The 26,671-nt window shown below is 49.1% G+C and overlaps 1 protein-coding gene across 2 annotated transcripts in view; it reads right to left on the reverse strand.

Moving 5' to 3' along the window:
- Window positions 1-12,930: 12,930 nt before the first annotated feature.
- The window catches only part of LOC134988164 (uncharacterized), a 53,352-nt gene continuing 39,611 nt past the window's right edge, over window positions 12,931-26,671 (reverse strand). For both annotated transcript variants that reach the window (XM_063950528.1, XM_063950527.1), the window contains 2 exons: window positions 25,707-25,803; window positions 12,931-13,537 (listed from right to left, as the gene is read on the reverse strand). In XM_063950528.1, coding sequence (XP_063806598.1) covers window positions 13,439-13,537; window positions 25,707-25,803 — 196 coding nt within the window. In that variant the 3' untranslated portion in view covers window positions 12,931-13,438. The remainder of the gene's footprint in view (window positions 13,538-25,706; window positions 25,804-26,671) is intronic.

Here is a 26,671-nt window from a genome sequence, read left to right on the forward strand (position 1 = left end):
CTCAAGGTTTAGATTAAGGCCAACTGCCAGACCATCACCAATCCACAAGGTTTAGACTGAGGCCAACTGCCAGCCATTACCAATACCTCAAGTATTAGATTAAGGCCAACTGCCAGCCCATTACCAATACCTCAAAGCTTAGATTGAGGCTAACTGCCAGCCCATCACCAATACATCAAGGATTAAGATGGGTACACACTTGTCCAATCCTTGGCAGATCAGACTATTCATACAATGCTACTGCAGACCTGTTCCCAGATTCTGCAGCCAATCCATGCCTACACACTTGTCCAATTTTTTGTCTGCTGAAACAATCTGATGAATACATTTAATTTTTGCTGGCGAAAGGGGAGTTATTATGTGGTGGGGGAAATTATGATAATATTGAAGGCGGTGGGAGAACTATTGATATCATAGTGGCTGGAGACAGAATTTTTATCATTAATGGTTGTTGTGATAAAAAAAAATGTGGGGCTCCCTCGGCCAATAACCAGCCCTCGACCCTTGAGCCTGATCTGGTGGAAAACAGCAGGGGAAAAATAAGAATTTACTCACCGGTAATTCTATTTCTCGTAGTCCGTAGTGGATGCTGGGAACTCCGTAAGGACCATGGGGAATAGCGGGCTCCGAAGGAGGCTGGGCACTCTAGAAAGATCTTAGACTACCTGGTGTGCACTGGCTCCTCCCACTATGACCCTCCTCCAAGCCTCAGTTAGGTACTGTGCCCGGACGAGCGTACACAATAAGGAAGGATTTTGAATCCCGGGTAAGACTCATACCAGCCACACCAATCACACCGTACAACTCGTGATATGAAACACAGTTAACAGTATGAAACAATAGAGCCTCTCAACAGATGGCTCAACAATAACCCGATTTAGTTAACCATAACTATGTACAAGTATTGCAGATAAACCGCACTTGGGATGGGCGCCCAGCATCCACTACGGACTACGAGAAATAGAATTACCGGTGAGTAAATTCTTATTTTCTCTAACGTCCTAGTGGATGCTGGGAACTCCGTAAGGACCATGGGGATTATACCAAAGCTCCCAAACGGGCGGGAGAGTGCGGATGACTCTGCAGCACTGAATGAGAGAACTCCAGGTCCTCCTCAGCCAGGGTATCAAATTTGTAGAATTTTTGCAAACGTGTTTGCCCCTGACCAAGTAGCTGCTCGGCAAAGTTGTAAAGCCGAGACCTCTCGGGCAGCCGCCCAAGATGAGCCCACCTTCCTTGTGGAATGGGCATTGACAGATTTTGGCTGTGGCAGGCCTGCCACAGTATGTGCAAGCTGAATTGTACTACAAATCCAACGAGCAATAGTCTGCTTAGAAGCAGGAGCACCCAGCTTGTTAGGTGCATATAGGATAAACAGCGAGTCAGATTTTCTGACTCTAGCCGTTCTGGAAACATATATTTTCAGTGCCCTGACAACGTCTAGCAACTTGGAGTCCTCCAAGTCCCTAGTAGCCTAGGCACCACAATAGGCTGGTTCAGGTGAAACGCTGACACCACCTTTGGGAGAAACTGGGGACGAGTCCTCAATTCTGCCCTATCCATATGGAAAATCAAATAAGGGCTTTTACAAGACAAAGCCGCCAACTTTGATACTCGCCTGGCAGAAGCCAAGGCCAATAACATAACCACCTTCCACGTGAGATATTTCAGATCCACGGTTTTTAGTGGTTCAAACCAATGTGATTTTAAGAAACTCAACACCACGTTGAGATCCCAAGGTGCCACAGGAGGCACAAACGGGGGCTGACTCTGCAGCACTCCTTTTATAAATGTCTGAACTTCAGGTACTGAAGCTAGTTCTTTTTGAAAGAAAATCGACAGAGCCGAGATCTGTACCTTAATGGAACCCAATTTAAGGCCCATAGTCACTCCTGCTTGCAGGAAATGCAGAAATCGACCTAGTTGAACTTCCTCTGTTGGGGCCCTTTCGGCCTCACACCATGCAACATATTTTCGCCATATGCGGTGATAATGAGTTGCTGTAACCTCTTTCCTGGCTTTAGTAAGCGTAGGAATGACTTCCTCCGGAATGCCCTTTTCCTTCAGGATCCGGCGTTCAACCGCCATGCCGACAAACGCAGTCGCGGTAAGTCTTGGAACAGACAGGGCCCCTGCTGCCGCAGGTCCTGTCTGAGTGGCAGAGGCCATGGGTCCTCTGATATAATTCTTGAAGTTCTGGGTACCAAGCTCTTCTTGGCCATCCACGAGTATCGTTCTTACTCCTCGCCTTCTTATTATTCTCAGTACCTTTGGTATGAGAGGCAGAGGGGAGAACACATAAACCGACTGGTACACCCACGGTGTTACCAGAGCGTCCATAGCTATCGCCTGAGGGTCCCTTGACCCGGTGCATTGAGGCAGGACGCCATCATGTCCACCTGTGGCCTTTCCCAATGGTGTACAATCCTATTGGAAGACTTCTGGAGGAAGTCCCCATTCTCCCGGGTGGAGGTCGTGTCTGTTGAGAAGATCTGCTTCCCAGTTGTCCACTCCGGGAATGAACACTGCTGACAGTGCTAACACATGATTTTCCGCCTATCGGAGAATCCTTGTGGCTTCTGCCATCGCCATCCTGCTTCTTGTGCCGCCCTGTTGGTTTACATGGGCGACTGCCGTGATGTTGTCTGATTGGATCAGTACCGGCTGGTTTTGAAGCAGAGGCCTTGCCGGCCTCAGGGCATTGTAAATGGCCCTCAGGTCCAGAATATTTATGTGTAGGGAAATAACCTGACTTGACCAAAGTCCCTGGAAATTTCTTCCCTGTGTGACTGCCTCCCAGCCTCAAAGGCTGGAATCCATGGTCACTAGGACCTAGTCCTGTATGCCGAACCTGCGGCCCTCTTGAAGATGGGCACTCTGCAGCCACCACAGTAGAGATACCCTGGTCCTTGGAGACAGGGTTATCAGCCTATGCATCGGAAGATGCGATCCGGACCACTTGTCCAACAGGTCCCTCTGAAAAGTTCTTGTATGGAACCTGCCTAATGGGATTGCTTCGTAGGAAGCTACCATTTTTCCCAGGACTCGCGTGCAATGATGCACCGCTACCTATTTTGGCTTCAGGAGGTCTTTGACTAGAGATGACAACTCCTTGGCTTTCTCCTCCGGGAGAAACACTATTTCTGGTTTATGTCCAGAACCATCCCCAGGAACAGTAGACGTGTCATAGGAACCAGCTGTGACTTTGGACTGTTTAGAATCCAACCATGCTGTTGTAGCACTTTCCAAAATAGTGCTACCCCGACTACCAACTGCTCCTTGGACTTCGCCCTTATAACGAGATTGTCCAAGTACGGGATAATTACAACTCCCTTTTTTTTGAAGGAGTATCAACATTTCGGCCATTACCTTGATAAAACACCCTCGGTGCCAAGTACAGTCCAAACGGCAGTGTCTGGACTTGGTAATGGTAATCCTGTACCACAAATCTGAGGTACTCCTGGCGAGGATGGTAAATGGGGACATGCAGGTAAGCATCCTTGATGTCCCAGGATACCATGTAACCCCCCTCGTCCAGGCTTGGAATAACCGCCCTGAGCGATTCCATCTTGAACTTGAATTTTTGTGTTCAAGGATTTTAAATATAAAATGGGTCACACCGAACCATGCGGTTTCGGTACCCCAACCCGTGTGGAATAGTAACCCCGTCCTTGTTGAAGTAGGGGCACCTTGAGTATTACCTGCTGGGAATACCGCTTATTAATTTCCTCTAGCACAGCCTCCCTGCCTGAGGGAGTTGTCAGCAAGGCATATTTTAGGAAACGGCTGGGGGGAGACATCTCGAATTCCAGCTTGTACCCCTGAAATACTACTTGAAAGAAACAGGGATCCACCTGTGAGCGAGCCCAATAATTGCTGAAATTTTTGAGATGGCCCCCCACCGTACCTGGCTACACCTGTGGAGCACCCGCGTCATGGTGTGGCCTCACAGGAGGCGGGGGAAGAATCTTGATTCTGGGAACAGGCTGACTGGTGCAGCTTTTTTCCCTCTACCCTTGTCTCTGTACAGAAAGGAAGCGCCATTTGACCCGCTTGCTTTTCTGAAGCCGAAAGGACTGTACCTTTGTCTGTGAGGAAACCTGAGGTAAAATTATTTCTTCCCAGCAGTTGCTGTGGATACGAGGTCCCAGAGACCATCCCCAAATAATTCCTCACCCTTATAAGGCTCTCTATGCGCTTTTTAAGTCAGCATCACCTGTCCAGTGACAGGTCTCTAATACCCTCCTGACAGAATGGACATTACATTTATTTTGGATGCCAGCCGGCAAAATATCCCTCTGTGCATCCCCCATATATAAGACGACGTCTTTAATATGTTTTTATGTTTGCCAACTAGTATCCCTGTTTGACAGGGTCACCGACCACGCTGCAGCAGCACTATCTGCAGGTCTCAGTCTAGTACCTGAGTGTGTAAATACAGACTTCAGGATAGCCTCCTGTTTTTTATCAACAGGTACCTATTAAAGTGGCCGTATCCTAAGACGGCAGTGCCACCTTTTTTGACAAACGTGTGAGCGCCTTATCCACCCTAGGGGATATCTCCCAGCGTAACTTATCCACCTGGCGGGAAAGGGTACGCCATCAGTAACTTTTTATAAATTACCAGTTTCTTAACGGGGGAACCCACGCTTTCACACACTTCATTTATTCATCTGATGGGGGAACAAAACACTGCCTGTTTTTTTTCTCCCCAAACCTAAAACCCATTTTTAGAGGTGCTTGGGTTAAAGTCAGAAATGTATAACACATTTTTTATTGCCGGGATCACGTCACGGATGTTCCTAGTGGATTGTGCATATGTCTCCACCTTGTCGACACTGGAGTCAGACTCCGTGTCGACATCTGTGTCTGCCATCTGAGAGAGCGGGCGTTTTTGAGCCCCTGATGGCCTTTGAGACGCCTGGGCAGGCGCGGGCTGCGAAGCCGGCTGTCCCATAGCTGTTACGTCATCCACCCTTTTATGTAAGGAGTTGACACTGTCGGTTAATACCTTTCACCTATCCATCCACTCTGGTGTCGGCCCCACAGGGGGCGACATCACATATATCGGCCTCTGTTCTGTCACCATATAAGCCTCCTCATTCAACATGTCGACACAGCCGTACCGACACACCGCAGACACACAGGGAATGCTCTAAACGAGGACAGGACCCACAAAAGCCCTTTGGGGGGGACAGAGTAAGAGTATGCCAGCACACACCAGAGCGCTATATATATATACAGGGACTAACTGAGTTATGTCCCTAATAGCTTTTATATAATATACTGTATACAGTGCCAATTTTAATGCCCCCCCCTCTCTTTTCCCTCTTACTGTACTGTAGAATTCCAGGGAAGAGCCAGGGAGCTTCCCTCCAGCCGAGCTGTGAGGGAAAAATGGCGCCAGTGTGCTGAGGAGATAGGCTCCGCCCCTTTTTCGCGGCCTATTCTCCCGTTTTTTATGGAATTCTGGCAGGGGTATTTACCTCATATATAGCCCCTGGGGCCATATATTGAGGTATTTTAGCCAGCCAAGGTGTTTTTATTGCTGCCTCAGGGCGCCCCCCCCAGCGCCCTGCACCCTCAGTGACCGGAGTGTGAAGTGTGTGAGAGGAGCAATGGCGCACAGCTGCAGTGCTGTGCGCTACCTTGGTGAAGACAGAGTCTTCATGCCGCCGATTTTCCGGACCATCTTCTTGCTTCTGGCTCTGTAAGGGGGACGGCGGCGCGGCTCCGGGACCGAACATCAAGGCTGGGCCTGCGGTCGATCCCTCTGGAGCTAATGGTGTCCAGTAGCCTAAGAAGCCCAATCCGGCTGCAAGCAGGCGAGTTCGCTTCTTCTCCCCTTAGTCCCTCGCTGCAGTGAGCCTGTTGCCAGCAGGTCTCACTGAAAATAACAAATTCTAAGACTATAACTTTCTAAGAGCTCAGGAGAGCCCCTAGTGTGCATCCAACCTCGGCCGGGCACGAAATCTAACTGGGGCTTGGAGGAGGGTCATAGTGGGAGGAGCCAGAGCACACCAGGTAGTCTAAGATCTTTCTAGAGTGCCCAGCCTCCTTCGGAGCCCGCTATTCCCCATGGTCCTTACGGAGTTCCCAGCATCCACTAGGACGTTAGAGAAATTGTGTTGTTTCTTTTATTTTACAACGAACAGCACCAGGCTGAACCAGCAGGGTGATAATGCCATAGCAGCGGAACAGTCAGTGTGGGGTGCCCCTGTCATCACTTTAACCAGACCCAAATCTGGTCAGCCCAGGGCTGAAATTCCTCAGAAAGTGGGGACCCCAAAAATAAAATGGTGTCCTCCTGAGCGATAACCAGCATGAAAAGCCCGGGGCTAAACACGCACCCCTGGTGGTGGTGGGTGAAGGGTTCATGGTATGTTAAATAAGAATTTACTTACCGATAATTCTATTTCTCATAGTCCGTAGTGGATGCTGGGGACTCCGTAAGGACCATGGGGAATAGCGGCTCCGCAGGAGACTGGGCACATCTAAAGAAAGCTTTAGGACTATCTGGTGTGCACTGGCTCCTCCCCCTATGACCCTCCTCCAAGCCTCAGTTAGGATACTGTGCCAGGACGAGCGTACACAATAAGGAAGGATTTTGAATCCCGGGTAAGACTCATACCAGCCACACCAATCACACCGTATAACCTGTGATCTGAACCCAGTTAACAGCATGATAACAGAGGAGCCTCTGAAAGATGGCTCACAACAATAATAACCCGATTTTTGTAACAATAACTATGTACAAGTATTGCAGACAATCCGCACTTGGGATGGGCGCCCAGCATCCACTACGGACTATGAGAAATAGAATTATCGGTAAGTAAATTCTTATTTTCTCTAACGTCCTAAGTGGATGCTGGGGACTCCGTAAGGACCATGGGGATTATACCAAAGCTCCCAAACGGGCGGGAGAGTGCGGATAACTCTGCAGCACCAAATGAGAGAACTCCAGGTCCTCCTCAGCCAGGATATCAATTTTGTAGAATTTTACAAACGTATTTGCTCCTGACCAAGTAGCTGCTCGGCAAAGTTGTAAAGCCGAGACCCCTCGGGCAGCCGCCCAAGATGAGCCCACCTTCCTTGTGGAGTGGGCATTTACAGATTTTTGGCTGTGGCAGGCCTGCCACAGAATGTGCAAGCTGAATTGTACTACAAATCCAACGAGCAATAGTCTGCTTAGAAGCAGGAGCACCCAGCTTGTTGGGTGCATACAGGATAAACAGCGAGTCAGATTTCCTGACTCCAGCCGTCCTGGAAACATATATTTTCAGGGCACTGACAACGTCTAGCAACTTGGAGGCCTCCAAGTCCCTAGTAGCCGCAGGCACCACCAATAGGTTGGTTCAGGTGAAACGCTGAAACCACCTTGGGGAGAAACTGAGGACGAGTCCTCAATTCCGCCCTGTCCGAATGGAAAATCAGATAAGGGCTTTTTCAGGATAAAGCCGCCCATTCTGACACGCGCCTGGCCCAGGCCAGGGCCAAAAGCATGACCACTTTTCATGTGAGATATTTTAACTCCACAGATTTAAGTGGTTCAAACCAATGTGACTTTTGGAACCCAAAACTACATTGAGATCCCAAAGTGCCACTGGAGGCACAAAAGGAGGCTGTATATGCAGTACCCCTTTTACAAACGTCTGAACTTCAGGGACTGAAGCTAGTTCTTTTTTGGAAGAAAATTGACAGGGCCGAAATTTGAACCTTAATGGACCCCAATTTCAGGCCCATAGACACTCCTGTTTGCAGGAAATGTAGGAATCGACCCAGTTGAATTTCCTCCGTCGGGCCTTACTGGCCTCGCACCACGCAACATATTTTCGCCAATTGCGGTGATAATGTTTTTGCGGTTACATCCTTCCTGGCTTTGATCAGGATAGGGATGACTTCATCCGGAATGCCTTTTTTCCTTCAGGATCCGGCGTTCAACCGCCATGCCGTCAAACGCAGCCGCGGTAAGTCTTGGAACAGACAGGGTCCTTGCTGGAGCAGGTCCCTTCTTAGAGGTAGAGGCCACGGATCTTCCGTGAGCATCTCTTGAAGTTCCGGTTACCAAGTTCTTCTTGGCCAATCCGGAACCACGAATATAGAGCTTACTCCTCTCCATCTTATCAATCTCAGTACCTTGGGTATGAGAGGCAGAGGAGGGAACACATACCCTGACTGGTACACCCACGGTGTTACCAGAGCGTCTACAGCTTATTGCCTGAGGGTCCCTGGACCTGGCGCAATACCTGTCGAGTTTTTAATCATGTGGGAGACTTCTGGGTGAAGTCCCCACTCTCCCGGGTGGAGGTCGTGCTGAGGAAGTCTGCTTCCCAGTTGTCCACTCCCGGAATGAATACTGCTGACAGTGCTATCACATGATTTTCCGCCCAGCGAAGAATCCTTGCAGCTTCTGCCATTGCCCTCCTGCTTCTTGTGCCACCCTGTCTGTTTACGTGGGTGACTGCCGTGATGTTGTCCGACTGGATCAACACCGGCTGACCTTGAAGCAGAGGTCTTGCTAAGCTTAGAGCATTGTAAATGTCCCTTAGCTTCAGGATATTTATGTGAAGTGATGTCTCCAGGCTTGACCATAAGCCCTGGATATTCCTTCCCTGTGTGACTGCTCCCCAGCCTCGCAGGCTGGCATCCGTAGTCACCAGGACCCAGTCCTGAATGCCTAATCTGCGGCCCTCTAGAAGATGAGCACTCTGCAACCACCACAGGAGGGACACCCTTGTCCTTGGTGACAGGGTTATCCGCTGATGCATCTGAAGATGCGACCCGGACCATTTGTCCAGCAGGTCCCACTGGTGCGTGGAATCTGTCAAATGGGATTGCTTCGTAGGAAGCCACCATTTTACCCAGAACCCTTGTGCATTGATGCACTGAGACTTGGCTCGGTTTTAGGAGGTTCCTGACTAGCTCGGATAACTCCCTGGCTTTCTCCTCCGGGAGAAACACCTTTTTCTGGACTGTGTCCAGGATCATCCCTAGGAACAGAAGACACGTCGTCGGAACCAGGTGCGATTTTGGAATATTGAGAATCCAATCGTGCTGCCGCAACACTACCTGAGATAGTGCTACACCGACCTCCAACTGTTCCCTGGATCTTACCCTTATCAGGGAATTGTCCAAGTAAGGGATAACTAAAATTCACTTCCTTCGAAGGAATATCATCATTTCGGCCATTACCTTGGTAAAGACCCGGGGTGCCGTGGACCATCCATACGGCAGCGTCTGAACTGATAGTGACAGTTCTGTACCATAAACCTGAGGTACCCTTGGTGAGAAGGGTAAATTTTGACATGAAGGTAAGCATCCTTGATGTCCCGAGACATCATGTAGTCCCCTTCTTCCAGGTTCGCAATCACTGCTCTGAGTGACTCAATCTTGAATTTGAACCTCTGTATGTAAGTGTTCAAAGATTTTAGATTTAGAATCGGTCTCACCGAGCCGTCCGGCTTCGGTACCACAACAGTGTGGAATAATACCCCGTTCCCTGTTGCAGGAGGGGTATCTTGATTATCACCTGCTGGGAATACAGCTTGTGAATGGCTTCCAAAACTGTCTCCCTGTCAGAAGGAGACATCGGTAAAGCCGACTTTAGGAAACGGCGAGGGGGAGACGTCTCGAATTCTAATTTGTACCCCTGAGATATCACCTGAAGGATCCAGGGGTCTACTTGCGAGTGAGCCCACTGCGCGCTGAAATTCATTGAGACGGGCCCCCCCCACCGTGCCTGATTCTGCTTGTAAAGCCCCAGCGTATACTGAGGGCTTGGCAGAGGCGGGAGAGGGTTTCTGTTCCTGGGAACTGGCTGATTTCTGCAGCCTTTTTCCTCTCCCTCTGTCACGGGGCAGAAATGAGGAACCTTGTCCACGAAAAGACTGCGCCTGATAATACGGCGTCTTCTCATGTTGAGAGGCGACCTGGAGTACAAACGTGGAATTCCCAGCTGTTGCCGTGGCCACCAGGTCTGAAAGACCGACCCCAAATAACTCCTCCCCTTAATAAAGCAATACTTCCAAATGCCGTTTGGAATACGCATCACCTGACCACTGACGTGTCCATAACCCTCTACTGGTAGAAATGGACAACGCGCTTAGACTTGATGCCAGTCGGCAAATATTCCGCTGTGCATCACGCATATATAGAAATGCATCTTTTAAATGCTCTATAGGCAAAAATATACTGTCCCTATCTAGGGTATCAATATTTTCAGTCAGGGAATCCGACCACGCCAACCCAGCACTGCACATCCAGGCTGAGGCGATTGCTGGTCGCAGTATAACACCAGTATGTGTGTAAATACCTTTTAGGATACCCTCCTGCTTTCTATCAGCAGGATCCTTAAGGGCGGCCATCTCAGGCGAAGGTAGAGCCCTTACAAGCGTGTGAGCGCTTTATCCACCCTAGGGGGTGTTTCCCAACGCACCCTAACCTCTGGCGGGAAAGGATATAATGCCAATAACATTTTAGAAATTATCAGTTGTTATCGGGGGAAACCCACGCATCATCACACACCTCATTTAATTTCTCAGATTCAGGAAAACTACAGGTAGTTTTTCCTCACCGAACATAATACCCCTTTTTTGGTGGTACTCGTATTATCAGAAATGTGTAAAACATTTTTCATTGCCTCAATCATGTAACGTGTGGCCCTACTGGAAGTCACATTCGTCTCTTCACCGTCGACACTGGAGTCAGTATCCGTGTCGGCGTCTATATCTGCCATCTGAGGTAACGGGCGCTTTAGAGCCCCTGACGGCCTATGAGACGTCTGGACAGGCACAAGCTGAGTAGCCGGCTGTCTCATGTCAACCACTGTCTTTTATACAGAGCTGACACTGTCACGTAATTCCTTCCAACAGTTCATCCACTCAGGTGTCGACCCCCTAGGGGGTGACATCACTATTACAGGCAATCTGCTCCGTCTCCACATCATTTTTCTCCTCATACATGTCGACACAAAAGTATCGACATACAGCACACACACAGGGAATGCTCTGATAGAGGACAGGACCCCACTAGCCCTTTGGGGAGACAGAGGGAGAGTTTGCCAGCACACACCAGAGCGCTATATATATATACAGGGATAACCTTATATAAGTGTTTTTCCCCTTATAGCTGCTGTATAGTTAATACTGCGCCTAATTAGTGCCCCCCCCCCCTCTTTTTTTTAACCCTTTCTGTAGTGTAGTGACTGCAGGGGAGAGACAGGGAGCTTCCCTCCAACGGAGCTGTGAGGGAAAATGGCGCCAGTGTGCTGAGGAGATAGGCTCCGCCCCTTTTTTGCGGACTTTTCTCCTGCTTTTTTTATGGATTCTGGCAGGGGTTAAATGCATCCATATAGCCCAGGAGCTATATGTGATGCATTTTTTTTGCCATCCAAGGTGTTTTTATTGCGTCTCAGGGCGCCCCCCCCCCAGCGCCCTGCACCCTCAGTGACCGAAGTGTGAAGTGTGCTGAGAGCAATGGCGCACAGCTGCAGTGCTGTGCGCTACCTTGTTGAAGACAGGACGTCTTCTGCCGCCGATTTTCCGGACCTCTTCTGCCTTCTGGCTCTGTAAGGGGGCCGGCGGCGCGGCTCTGGGACCCATCCAGGCTGGGCCTGTGATCGTCCCTCTGGAGCTAATGTCCAGTAGCCAAGAAGCCCAATCCACTCTGCACGCAGGTGAGTTCGCTTCTTCTCCCCTTAGTCCCTCGATGCAGTGAGCCTGTTGCCAGCAGGTCTCACTGAAAATAAAAAACCTAATCTAAAACTTTCACTAAGAAGCTCAGGAGAGCCCCTAGTGTGCACCCTTCTCGTTCGGGCACAGAGATCTAACTGAGGCTTGGAGGAGGGTCATAGGGGGAGGAGCCAGTGCACACCAGATAGTCCTAAAGCTTTCTTTAGATGTGCCCAGTCTCCTGCGGAGCCGCTATTCCCCATGGTCCTTACGGAGTCCCCAGCATCCACTTAGGACGTTAGAGAAATATTGTTCTAAACCTGTGTTCCTCCAGCCACTCACCCCCGTTACTCTACCCCAGACCCCTCTCACCTTCATCTTGTCTTCTGCACACAGTGCTTGCTTCTATTCACTGCACTGGAGTGACATCATGCCATTATGTGCTCTATGCCACAAATAGGAGCCACCGGGACATGAAAAGGAGGAGACAGACAGACAGACAGACACTGATCCCTCCCAATATGCCCACTGTATACCCCACAATTCCTTCCAGCATATTCCCGCTCAGCATACCGGCGCCGGAATACCAACAACTATTCTCCCTCTTGGGGCATCCACGACAACCCTTGGAGGGAGAATAAATAGTGTGGCTCGCCACCGTGCCCTCAGCGTGGCAAGTGTAGCAAGCCCGCAAGGGCCTTATTTGCACTTGCCCCACTGCCGATATTCCGGCGGTTGTGAGTCCGGCGCCAGTATGCTGGGCACCGGGGTCCCGACAGCCGGGATATCTTAGTAGACCCCCTGCCTGTATGCAACACCAACCCCCCTTCCTCCCCAATATGCCCCACAGTGCCCCCCTGTATTGCATACAGGGCCTTATTCAGCTTCAGTTGCAAAATGGCAGATCAGCAGATTATCCTCCATCTCCATCATGCGCTGCGATCACATTGCGTGTGCGTGACCCCCAATTAGCGATTCTGCTGCGATCCCATCTTGATGTCATATACGTAGTGCTTTCTACTTAGTATCTGGATAATTGTGGGCTTTAAATACATCACTGCAGGGTCTACTGTATGTACTAAGCCTTGGAAATAGATTAAGTGGACAAAGATAAATACCAGCATATCAGCTCTTAACTGTCATTTTTTGGAGCTGATTGGCCCATACTTTAGCTCCGTCCACTTTTTCTCTCTCCCAGGCTTACCATAAAGACCCCTGTCTCTGGTTTGTTTAAAGAAATATTGTAGCAAATAAAAAAATTATAAATTTAATTTAAAAAATGGCTCATCACGTAGTATTACATCAAATTTACAAAAATATATCACTTGGTATTCCAATTCATCATATAATACATCATACATGGTACAGAATGTTATTGCAGGACATCACGATACAGAAGGCCAGCATAGACAAGCACACCAGCAAGTCAACAGTGGATAACATAAAAGCACACACACAAGTATATACAGCTATATACATATAAATATACCTATTATAATACAGGTATGAGCATAATAACTTCTTAATCTGATGCAGCACTTTTCTAGTTAAGGCGCTCCATGGAATCTGTGTCGGCATCAGACCCAGCTGCAAAGGTCGTCCAGCGATGGGGGCGGACATGCTGCCCGGTCATTTATCCAGTCACATTTATAGAATAGGTTCCTGATAATGTAAACCAGAGAATTGGGTCTCGCCTCTCCCCGCGTCAGGACGGCAGAAGTCGCTTTCTGACATATGGCCCCAGCAGACCGCGGACCAACCGGGACCTTTCAAAGACCGTTATAGTCTAGTCTCCTTTGGATGTTTTGGATGTTCTCTTTTCTGATGCTGGACGGATTCCTTTTTGTCACCGAGCTTCCTTGGTCTGACTGAAAATCAGAAGAATCATTCTATTTACAATGCTGAAACAAATATACAGAGTTCACACAGTGAGAGCCCTACAGGCAGAGCCGGCCCTAGGCATAGGCAAACTAGGCAAATGCCTAGGGCATTTGGTGTGCTTAGGGGCACCAGCAGCTTATGCTGATTAAAATTATATGTGCCATGCCTATATTCTGTGTGTAACTGAGGCTTTATCTGCATACAAAATGCTACGTTGCAGTGTATTCCTGGAAATCACTGTAATGTACATTTCATATGCAGATACAGCATATCATTTTAATCAGCATACGCTGTTTGTGCATCCTAGCCACATAGCAATGCAAATAAAATGCATTTTCATAAACAATAGGCGCCCGATGTTAGCAGAGCTGCCAGCTGACTCATGCCATCATCTCCTGCAGAACTAGCGGTGGTGCTAGGGGGCACCAGTCAAAATCTTGCCTAGGGCATCATATTGGTTAGGGCCGGCTCTGCCTACCGGATATATATGGTAATCACCCTATAGTGGGGCTTATTCTGAGTCGCCTGTAAAGTGTCTGTAGCCGCAGAAGCCCGATTTACTACTGTATGCTAATGCGCGTTATCAGTGTAGCTCACTTTCCACTTTGTATATAAATGCACTTAGAGTGAACTAGTCATCTGGATGCAGGGAGGATTGTTAATGTTTTCTTAATTATTATTTTACTATAATAAAATGAAACAAAAATCCCAATAATATGATACTCGCAACTGTGGCCTGTAAAACAACTGGGAAGCCCTAATTTCCATTCATGCTCACTAAAGACTCATGCACAAGGGGTACAGGGTGAACACCGGAGCCCTACGAGGTGAAGGCAAAGTAGGAGACTGGCTATTTGCTTTATCATGCAGTGGTAGCATTACATTTACCGTATTGCATCTTTTACTCAGAAATAGCTGTGGGAGTCCCCACAAACAGTCCACGTCCCACAGGATGCTGGAGCATATGATGACCCACTAATGCAGAATGGCCGCTCCTGGAGCAAAGTGCTGGGCCCGGTGATTGAGAAAAGCCTACTACAAGTTGGGGAGTGTGGTGCTGGGGACATGTGTAAATCTGGATGAACTGTGGCACCCAGGCTATGATTATGCTAGTGGCAGGGTGCCCCAAGCACCAGGTTATGATTATGCTAGCGGCAGGGTGCGCCAAGCACCAGGTTATGATTATGCTAGCGGCAGGGTGCGCCAAGCACCAGGTTATGATTATGCTAGCGGCAGGAGGCGCCAAGCACCAGGTTATGATTATGCTAGCGGCAGGGTATGCCAAGCACCAGGTTATGATTATGCTAGCGGCAGGGTGCGCCAAGCACCAGGTTATGATTATGCTAGCGGCAGGGTACCCAAAGCACCAGGTTATGATTATGCTAGCGGCTGGGTGCGCCAAGCACCAGGTTATGATTATGCTAGCAGCAGGGTGTGCCAAGCACCAGGTTATGATTATGCTAGCGGCAGGGTGCGCCAAGCACCAGGTTATGATTATGCTAGCGGCAGGGTGCGCCAAGCACCAGGTTATGATTATGCTAGCAGCAGGGTGTGCCAAGCACCAGGTTATGATTATGCTAGCGGCAGGGTGCGCCAAGCACCAGGTTAGGATTATGCTAGCAGCAGGCTATGCCAAGCACCAGGTTATGATTATGCTAGTGGCAGGGGGCGCCAAGCACCAGGTTATGATTATGCTAGCGGCAGGGGGCGCCAAGCATCAGGTTATGATTATGCTAGCGGCAGGGGGCGCCAAGCATCAGGTTATGATTATGCTAGCGGCAGGGGGCGCCAAGCATCAGGTTATGATTATGCTAGCGGCAGGGGGCGCCAAGCATCAGGTTATGATTATGCTAGCGGCAGGGGGCGCCAAGCACCAGGTTATGATTATGCTAGCAGCAGGGTGCGCCAAGCACCAGGTTATGATTATGCTAGCAGCAGGGTGTGCCAAGCACCAGGTTATGATTATGCTAGCGGCAGGGTGCGCCAAGCACCAGGTTAGGATTATGCTAGCAGCAGGCTATGCCAAGCACCAGGTTATGATTATGCTAGTGGCAGGGGGCGCCAAGCACCAGGTTATGATTATGCTAGCGGCAGGGGGCGCCAAGCATCAGGTTATGATTATGCTAGCGGCAGGGGGCGCCAAGCATCAGGTTATGATTATGCTAGCGGCAGGGTAAGCCAAGCACCAGGTCACGATTATGCTAGCGGCAGTGTGCGCCAAGCACCAGGTTATGATTATGCTAGCGGCAGGGTGCGCCAAGCACCAGGTTATGATTATACTAGCAGCAGTGTGCGCCAAGCACCAGGTTATGATTATGCTAGCGGCAGGGTGCGCCAAGCACCAGGTTATGATTATGCTAGCGGCAGCGTGCACCAAGCACAGGTCACGATTATGCTAGCGGCAGGGTGCGCCAAGCACCAGGTTATGATTATGCTAGCGGCAGGGTGCGCCAAGCACCAGGTTATGATTATGCTAGCGGCAGGGTATGCCAAGCACCAGGTTATGATTATACTAGCAGCAGTGTGCGCCAAGCACCAGGTTATGATTATGCTAGCAGCAGGGGGCGCCAAGCACCAGGTTATGATTATGCTAGCAGCAGCGTGCGCCAAGCACCAGGTAATGATTATGCTAGCGGCAGGGTGCGCCAAGCACCAGGTTATGATTATGCTAGCAGCAGCGTGCGCCAAGCACCAGGTAATGATTATGCTAGCAGCAGCGTGCGCCAAGCACCAGGTTATGATTATGCTAGCGGCAGGGTGCGCCAAGCACCAGGTTATGATTATGCTAGCGGCAGGGTGCGCCAAGCACCAGTTTATGATTATGCTAGCGGCAGGGTGCGCCAAGCACCAGGTTATGATTATACTAGCAGCAGGGGGCGCCAAGCACCAGGTTATAATTATGCTAGCGGCAGGGAGCGCCAAGCACCAGGTCACGATTATGCTAGCAGCAGCGTGCGCCAAGCACCAGGTTATGATTGTGCTAGCGGCAGGGTATGCCAAGCACCAGGTCACGATTATGCTAGCGGAAGGGTGCGCCAAGCCCCAGGTTATGATTATGCTAGCGGCAGGGTACGCCAAGCACCAGGTTATGATTATGCTAGCAGCAGCGTGCGCCAAGCACCAGGTTATGATTATGCTAGCGGCAGGGTGCGCCAAGCACCAGGTAATGATTATGCTAGCGGCAGGGTGCGCCAAGCACCAGGTAATGATTATGCTAGCAGCAGCGTGCGCCAAACACCAGGTAATGATTATGCTAGCGGCAGGGGGCGCCAAGCACCAGGTCACGATTATGCTAGCAGCAGCGTGCGCCAAACACCAGGTTATTATTATGCTAGCGGCAGGGGGCGCCAAGCACCAGGTTATGATTATGCGAGTGGCAGGGTGCGCCAAGCACCAGGTTATGATTATGCTAGCGGCAGGGTGCGCCAAGCACCAGGTTATGATTATGCTAGGGTGGGATTCAATTATTTTCACCCCTTTCCACACCCGTTCTGTTTCTGCCCTCAGGGACGTTGTATCATTATTTCAGCTCGCTACCCCCGCAGTAGCGAGGCACCCAACCCTTTACACAGCTAAACCTGATTACTATGGACGCAATATGCGCGATAACGGAGATTATTTTAGAAAGGAAATTGGGCGTGATATATCATTTGAATCTCACCCATAGAATGGCAAGTGAGGAAATCTGATGGACACTTAAGGGGAAGTCTTGATGATATGCAGAGAAGTCTAAGGGGTATTTACGGGGCAAGTGGGGAAATCTGATGTCATGTGGCGAGGTCTGAGGGGCATTTACAGGAAATAAGGGGAAGTCTGATACGTGGGGAGGTCTGGGGGCATTTAAGTGGCATGTGGGGAAGTCTGATGACATGTGGCCAGTTCACCATTTGAGGGGCATTTACGGGGCATGTTGAGAAGTCTAATGACATGTGGGGAGGTCTGGGGGCATTTATATGGCATGTGGGGAAGTCTGATGACATGCAGGGAGGACTGGGGACATTAACATTGCATGTGGTGAAGTTTGGTGACATGTGGGGAGGTCTGAGGAGCATTTACATGCCACGTGGGGAAGTCTGATATGTGGAGAGGTCTGAGGGGCATTTACAGGACATGATAGGAAGTCTGATGACATGTGGAGAGGTCTGATGGGATGTGGGGAGGTCTGAGGAGCATGTCAGGAGGTCCCAGGGGCATTTACACGGCATGTGGGGAAGTCTGATGACATGTGGGGAGGTCTGGGGCATTTACCTGGCACATGGGAAAGTCTGATGAAATGTGGTGAGGTCTGAGGGTCATTTACGTGGCACATGGGGAAGTCTGATGACATGTGGTGAGGTCCGAGGGGCATTTTCAGGGAATGTGGGGAAGTCTGTTGACACGTGGAAAGGTCTGAGAGGCATTTACGTGTCATGTAGGGAAGTCTGTTGACTTGTGGGGAGGTTTGAGGGGCATTTATGTGGCATGTGGGGAAGTCTGATGACATGTGGGGAGGTCTGGGGGGCATTTACAGGGCATGTGGGGATAAGAGGAATTTATGGGACACATGGGGAGATCTCATGGCATATGGGGAGATTTGGGGGTCATTTAAGGTGCATGTGGAGAAGTCTCTTGACATTTGAGGAGGTCCGACGGTATGTGGGGAGGTTTGAGGAGCATGTCAGGAGGACTGAGTGGCATTTAAGTGGCATGTGGGCAAGTAAAAACCATAAATTATGTTGGGACCCAGAAACATTGAAATAGGACCTTACGTTTTTTAAATGTTTGGTCCCTGAGACTCACATAATTACACACTTGATACAATTACAATTATATGTGTTCCAAAACAAAACAATTTGCATCCACCACCCCTCCCAATGTATGGCTGCTTCTCCCACAAAACCTCTAATCCTGTCATTCTCTACCAGTCAGCCCACCTGGTGCCACACAACTGGAGGGACTCTAGGAGCTCTTGTGCAAATCTACGCACTAAGATGTATTCATACTGTGATCTACAGTGGTACGTGAAAGTTTGTTAACCCTTCAGAATTTTCTATATTTCAATTTGGCCTAAGACTACCTCAGATTTTCACACAAGTCCTAAAAAGAGAACTAACTCAAACTAATGAGACCAAAAAAATTAGACTTGCTCTTTTTATTGAGGAAATGATCCAATATCACATATCTGTGAGTGGCAAAAGTATGTGACCCTTTAGGCTTAGCAGATATTTTGAAGGTGAAATTAGAGTCAGGTATTTTCAATCTATGCAATGACAGCCAGGTGTGAGGGGACAACCTGTCTTTTAAAAGAACAGGAATCTATCAAAGTCTGATGTTCATAACACGTTTGTGGAATTGTATCATGCCATGAACACATGAGATTTCTGAGGATCTCAGAAGAGCTGTGGATGCTCATCAGGCTGGAAAAGGTTACAAACCATCTCTAAAGAGTTTGGACTCCACCAATCAACAGTCAGATTGTCTACAAATGGAGGAAATTCCAGACCAATATTACCCTCCCCAGGAGTGGTCGACCAACAAAGATCACACCAAGAGCAAGGTCACAAAGGAACCCAAGGTAACCTCTAAACAACTGAAGGACTTTCTCACATTAGCTAATGTTTATGAGTCCACCATCAGGAGGACACTGAACAACAATGGTGTACATGGCAGGATTGCAAGAAGAAAGTCACTGCTCTCCAAAAAGAACATTGCTGCCCATCTGCAGTTTGCTAAAGATTTCTTGGACAAGTCCGAAAGTAATTGGAACAATACTTTTGGACAGATTAGTCCAAACTAGATCTTTTTGGATTACAGCAAATGAGAAGCATTATGTTTGGAGAAAGGAGAACACTACATTCCAGCATGAAAGCCCCATACCATCTGTGAAACACGGTGGTGGTGGTATCATGGTTTAGGCCTGTTTTTCTGCATCTGGCCAAGGATGATTTGCCATCATTCATGGGACAATTAATTTTGAATTATACCAGAATATTCCAAAGGAAAATGCCAGGACATCTGTCCATGAGCTGCATCTCTAGAGAACGTGGGTCATGCAGCAAGACAACGACCCAAAGCACACGTCATTCCACCAAAAAATGGTTAAAAAAGAATAAATGTAAAGTTTTGGAATGGCCAAGTCAAAGTCCTGACCTTAATCCAATCGAAATGTTGTGAAAGGACCTGAAGTGAACAGTTCATGGGAGGAAACCCACCAACATAACAGGGTTGAAGCTGTTTTGTAGGAATGGGGTTAAATTCATCCAAGCAGATGTTCAGGACTAATCAACAATTACCAGAAACGTTTACATGCAGTTATTGCTATACAAAGGCGTCATACCAGTTACTGAAAGCAAAGGGTCACATACTTTTGACACTCACAGATATGTTATATTGGAGCATTTTCCACAATAATTTTTTTTATCACGTCTAATTTTATTTTGTAATTTCTTTGATTTGGTTCTATTTATCTACTTTTAGGACTTGTGGGAACATCTGAAGTAGTTTTAGGCCAAAATTTCAGCAGAAATACAGAAAATTCTGAAGGGTTCACAAACTTTCAAGCACTACTGTATGTCCACTGTAGTGTGTACATTCCCATGGCCGCACCTGTGTAGGTAAGAGTTCAATTTATATACTTAAAAAAATAAGAATTTACTCACCGGTAATTCTATTTCTCGTAGTCCGTAGTGGATGCTGGGGACTCCGTAAGGACCATGAGGAATAGATGGCTCCGCAGGAGACTGGGCACATCTAAAGAAAGATTTAGGTCTATCTGGTGTGCACTGGCTCCTCCCCCTATGACCCTCCTCCAAGCCTCAGTTAGGACACTGTGCCCAGAAGAGCTGACACAATAAGGAAGAATTTTGAATCCCGGGTAAGACTCATACCAGCCACACCAATCACACCATATAACTCGTGATAGGAACCCCGGTTAACAGTATGATAACAACGGAGCCTCTGAACAGATGGCTCGCAATAACAACCCGATTTGTGTAACAAAACTATTTACAAGTATTGCAGACAATCCGCACTTGGGATGGGCGCCTAGCATCCACTACGGACTACGAGAAATAGAATTACCGGTGAGTAAATTCTTATTTTCTCTGACGTCCTAGTGGATGCTGGGGACTCCGTAAGGACCATGGGGATTATACCAAAGCTCCCAAACGGGCGGGAGAGTGCGGACGACTCTGCAACACCGAATGAGAGAACTCCAGGTCCTCCTCAGCCAGGGTATCAAATTTGTAGAATTTTGCAAACGTGTTTGCCCCTGACCAAGTAGCAGCTCGGCAAAGTTGTAAAGCCGAGACCCCTCGGGCAGCCGCCCAAGATGAGCCCACCTTCCTTGTGGAATGGGCTTTTACAGATTTAGGCTGCGGTAGTCCCACCGCAGAATGCGCCAGCTGAATAGTGCTACAAATCCAGCGCGCGATAGTTTGCTTAGAAGCAGGAGCACCCAGTTTGTTGGGTGCATACAGGATAAACAGCGAGTCAGTTTTCCTGACTCCAGCCGTCCTGGAAACATAAATTTTCAGGGCCCTGACTACGTCCAGTAACTTGGAATCCTCCAAGTTCCTAGTAGCCGCAGGCACCACAATAGGCTGGTTCAAGTGAAACGCTGATACCACCTTCGGGAGAAACTGAGGACGAGTCCTCAACTCTGCCCTATCCATATGGAAAATCAGATAAGGGCTTTTATAGGACAAAGCCGCCAATTCTGACACACGCCTGGCCGAAGCCAGAGCCAACAGCATGACCACTTTCCACGTGAGATATTTGAAATCCACAGTCTTAAGTGGTTCAAACCAATGTGATTTCAGGAACTCCAAAACCACATTGAGATCCCAAGGTGCCACTGGGGGCACAAAAGGAGGCTGAATACGCAGAACTCCTTTGACAAAAGTCTGAACTTCAGGCAGTGAAGCCAGTTCTTTCTGGAAGAAAATCGACAGGGCCGAAATCTGGACCTTAATGGACCCAAATTTGAGGCCCAACGTCACCCCTGCTTGCAGGAAATGCAGGGATCGACCCAGTTGAAATTCCTCCGTTGGGGCCTTCCTGGCCTCACACCAAGCAACATATTTCCGCCAAATGCGGTGATAATGTTTTGCAGTGACATCCTTCCTGGCTTTGATCAGGGTAGGGATGACTTCCTCCGGAATGCCCTTTTCGCAGTACCTTGGGAATGAGAGGCAGATGAGGAAACACATAAACCGACTGGTACACCCACGGTGTTACTAGAGCGTCCACAGCGATCGCCTGAGGGTCCCTTGACCTGGCGCAATATCTTTTTAGCTTTTTGTTGAGGCGGGACGCCTTCATGTCCACCTGTGGTCTTTCCCACCGGTTTACCAGCATTTGGAAGACTTCTGGATGAAGTCCCCATTCTCCCGGGTGGAGGTCGTGCCTGCTGAGGAAGTCTGCTTCCCAGTTGTCCACTCCCGGAATGAACACTGCTGTTAGTGCTAACACATGATTTTCCGCCCATCGGAGAATCCTTGTGGCTTCTGCCATTGCCCTCCTGCTTCTTGTGCCGCCCTGTCTGTTTACATGGGCGACCGCCGTGATGTTGTCTGATTGGATCAGTACCGGCTGGTTCTGAAGCAGGGGCCTTGCTTGGCTTAGGGCATTGTAAATGGCCCTTAGCTCTAGAATATTTATGTGACGCGAAATCTCCTGATTTGACCACAGTCCTTGGAAATTTCTTCCCTGTGTGACTGCGCCCCAGCCCCGAAGGCTGGCATCCGTGGTCACCAGGACCCAGTCCTGTATTCCGAATCTGCGGCCCTCTAGTAGATGAGCCCTCTGTAGCCACCACAGCAGCGACACCCTGGTCCTTGCCGACAGGGTTATCCGCTGTTGCATCTGGAGATGGGACCCGGACCATTTGTCCAACAGGTCCCACTGGAAAGTCCTTGCGTGGAACCTTCCGAATGGAATCGCTTCGTACGAAGCTACCATTTTTCCCAGGACTCGTGTGCATTGATGTACCGACACCTGTCCCGGCTTTAGGAGGTCTCTGACTAGAGATGACAACTCCTCGGCTTTTTCCACTGGAAGAAACACTTTTTTCTGGTCTGTGTCCAGAATCATTCCCAGGAACAGAAAACGTGTCGTCGGGACCAGCTGTGACTTTGGAATATTGAGAATCCAGCCGTGCTGTTGGAGCACTTCCCGAGAAAGTGCTACCCCCACTACCAACTGTTCCTTGGACCTCGCCTTTATCAGGAGATCGTCCAAGTACGGGATAATTAAAACTCCCTTCTTGCGAAGGAGTATCATCATTTCGGCAATTACCTTGGTAAAGACCCTCGGTGCCGTGGATAACCCAAACGGCAGCGTCTGGAACTGATAGTGACAGTCCTGTACCACAAATCTGAGGTACTCCTGGTGAGGAGGGTAAACGGGGACATGCAGGTACGCATCCTTGATGTCCAGGGAGACCATGTAATCCCCCTCGTCCAGGCTCGCAATAACCGCCCTGAGCGATTCCATCTTGAACTTGAACCTTTTGATATAAGTGTTCAAGGATTTTAAATTTAAGATGGGTCTCACCGAACTGTCCGGTTTCGGTACCACAAACATTGTGGAATAGTAACCCTTCCCTTGCTGAAGGAGGGGTACCTTGACAATCACTTGCTGTGAATACAGTTTTTGGATAGCCACCAACACTGCCTCCCTGGCAGAGGGAGTTGCTGGTAAGGCAGATTTTAGAAAACGGCGGGGGGGGGGGGGGGGGGGGGGGGGGGGAGTCTCGAATTCCAGCCTGTACCCCTGAGATACTACTTGAAGGGCCCAGGGATCCACCTGTGAGAGAGCCCACTGTGTGCTGAAATTTCTGAGACGGGCCCCCACCGTACCCGGATCCGCCTGTGAAGCCCCAGCGTCCTGCTGTGGACTTACCGGACGCGGGGGAGGACTTTTGCTCTTGGGAACTGGCTGTATGCTGCAGCTTTTTCCCTCTACCTTTGCCTCTCGGCAGAAAGGATGCGCCTCGAGCCCTCTTGTGTTTATGGGGCCAAAAGGACTGTACTTGATAATACAGTGCCTTCTTTTGCTGTGGGGTAGCCTGTGGCAAAAATGTCGATTTCCCAGCCGTAGCTGTGGAAACGAGGTCTGAAAGACCATCCCCAAACAGTTCCACCCCCTTATAAGGCAAAACTTCCATGTGCCTTTTTGAATCGGCATCACCTGACCACTGCCGAGTCCATAACCCCCTTCTGGCGGCAATGGACATTGCGCTTATTTTTGATGCCAGCCGGCAAATATCCCTCTGTGCATCACGCATGTATAAGACAGCGTCCTTTATATGCTCTACTGTCAGCAAAATAGTGTCCCTATCCAGGGTAACAATATTATCCGACAGGGAATCTGACCACGCAGCAGCAGCACTGCACATCCATGCTGATGCAATCGCTGGTCGCAATATAATGCCCGTGTGTGTATATATAGCTTTTAGGGTAGCCTCCTGCTTTCTATCAGCAGGATCCTTTAGGGCGGCCGTATCCAGAGACGGTAGTGCCACCTGTTTTGATAAACGTGCAAGCGCTTTATCTACCCTAGGGAACGTTTCCCAACGTGACCTATCCTCTGGCGGGAAAGGGTACGCTGCCAATAACCGTTTAGAAATTATCAATTTCTTATCGGGGGAAGTCCAGGCTTCCTCACACACCTCATTTAATTCCTCAGATGCAGGAAAAACTACTGGTAGTTTTTTCTCACCGAACATAATACCCTTTTTTTTTTTTTGTGGTGTTAATACATTTTTCATTGCCTCAATCATGTAACGGGTGGACCTATTGGAGGGTACACTAGTCTCATCGTCGTCGACACTGGAGTCGGTATCCGTGTCGACATCTGTGTCTGCCATCTGAGGTAGCGGGCGTTTTAAAGCCCCTGATGACATTTGAGACGCTGGAACAGTCACAAGCTGAGTAGCCGGCTGTCCTATGTCGTCAAACCTTTTATGTAAGGAGCTGACACTGTCACGTAATTCCTTCCATAAGTCCATCCACACAGGTGTCGACCCCTCAGGGGGTGACAACACATTTACAGGCATTTGCTCTGCCTCCACATCATTTTCCTCATCATACATGTCGACACAGCGGTATCGACACACAGCACACACACAGGGAATGCTCTGACAGAGGACAGGACCCCACAAAGCCCTTTGGGGAGACAGAGGGAGAGTATGCCAGCACACACCAGAGCGCTATATACCACAGGGATATCACCTATAAAGAGTGTTTTCCCTTATAGCTGCATATATATTATACTGCGCCTAAATTTGTGCCCCCCCTCTCTTTTTTACCCTTTCTGTAGTGCAGGACTGCAGGGGAGAGCCAGGGAGCGATCCTTCCAGCGGAGCTGTGAGGGAAAATGGCGCCAGTGTGCTGAGGGAGATGGCTCCGCCCCTTTTTCGGCGGGCTTTCTCCCGCTTTTTGTGTTATTCTGGCAGAGGTAATTTACACCTATATAGCCCCTGGGGCTATATATGGTGTCCGTTTTGCCAGCCAAGGTGTTAATATTGCTGCTCAGGGCGCCCCCCCCCCCCAGCGCCCTGCACCCATCAGTGACCGAAGGGTGTGGTGTGCATGAGGAGCAATGGCGCACAGCTGCAGTGCTGTGCGCTACCTTGGAGAAGACAGAAGTCTTCAGCCGCCGATTTTCCGGACCTTCTTGCTTCTGGCTCTGTAAGGGGGACGGCGGCGCGGCTCCGGGAACGGACGACGAGGTCGGGTCCTGTGTGCGATCCCTCTGGAGCTAATGGTGTCCAGTAGCCTAAGAAGCCCAAGCTACCACATTTGGTAGGTTCGCTTCTTCTCCCCTTAGTCCCTCGCTGCAGTGAGCCTGTTGCCAGCAGGTCTCACTGTAAAATAAAAAACCTAAACTATACTTTCTTTCTAGGAGCTCAGGAGAGCCCCTAGTGTGCATCCAGCTCGGCCGGGCACAGAAATCTAACTGAGGCTTGGAGGAGGGTCATAGGGGGAGGAGCCAGTGCACACCAGATAGACCTAAATCTTTCTTTAGATGTGCCCAGTCTCCTGCGGAGCCGTCTATTCCCCATGGTCCTTACGGAGTCCCCAGCATCCACTAGGACGTCAGAGAAAAATAGAACCCTGAGATGAGAACAACAGACAGTTCTTTCTCTACAGCAACATAATCCTAATAACTCACTCTGTCACTCTTCTTGGTGCTGTTGGATGGTGTCACTTCTCCACGCTTTATGCAAATCTCATCCTTATATATGTTATTTGAGTTACTGAGCGGTGACCTATAGTAGGCAGAAGAAAGTACCCCAGATGAAAACAATCTAGTACTTTAAGATTAGTTTAGTAAATATGAAAGTTATTCAAACTAGGTGCAAACGGGATCAGATACTGGTATGAGGCAGCAGTATCTCACATGGTCACCATCATGAGGGTACATTTCATGTAGGCAACAGTTAATGTTTTAATAATAGGGTCAAAGGCAGCACCATGCAACATAAAATCACATAACGGCAGATGGACCTAACACCTGTTGTTACTTGCGTTAAAAAAGACGAGGTCTAGACGTGTAAAGTAAAATGTTATTGAATATTTAGAATTATAATAGGTCAGCAGCCAAAATGAAGCATTGATCTGCACCCATCCAGTAGAGATGAGCGGGTTCGGTTTCTCTGAAACCGAACCCGCACGAACTTCATGTTTTTTTCACGGGTCCGAGCAGACTCGGATCCTCCCGCCTTGCTCGGTTAACCCGAGCGCGCCCGAACGTCATCATGACGCTGTCGGATTCTCGCGAGACTCGGATTCTATATAAGGAGCCGCGCGTCGCCGCCATTTTCACACGTGCATTGAGATTGATAGGGAGAGGACGTGGCTGGCGTCCTCTCCATTAGAAATTAGATTAGAAGAGAGAGAGAGATTGTGCAGAGTCAGACAGAGTTTACCACAGTGACCAGTGCAGTTGTTGTTAGTTAACTTTTATTTATTTTAATATAATATATCCGTTCTCTGCTATATCCGTTCTCTGCCTGAAAAAAAACGATACACAGCAGCAGCCAGTCACACAGTGTGACTCAGTCTGTGTGCACTCAGCTCAGCCCAGTGTGCTGCACATCAATGTATAAAAGGCAAAGCTTATAATAATTGTGGGGG

The sequence above is a fragment of the Pseudophryne corroboree genome, chromosome 2 (assembly GCF_028390025.1).
Source record: "Pseudophryne corroboree isolate aPseCor3 chromosome 2, aPseCor3.hap2, whole genome shotgun sequence".
Taxonomy (NCBI): Eukaryota; Metazoa; Chordata; class Amphibia; order Anura; family Myobatrachidae; genus Pseudophryne; species Pseudophryne corroboree.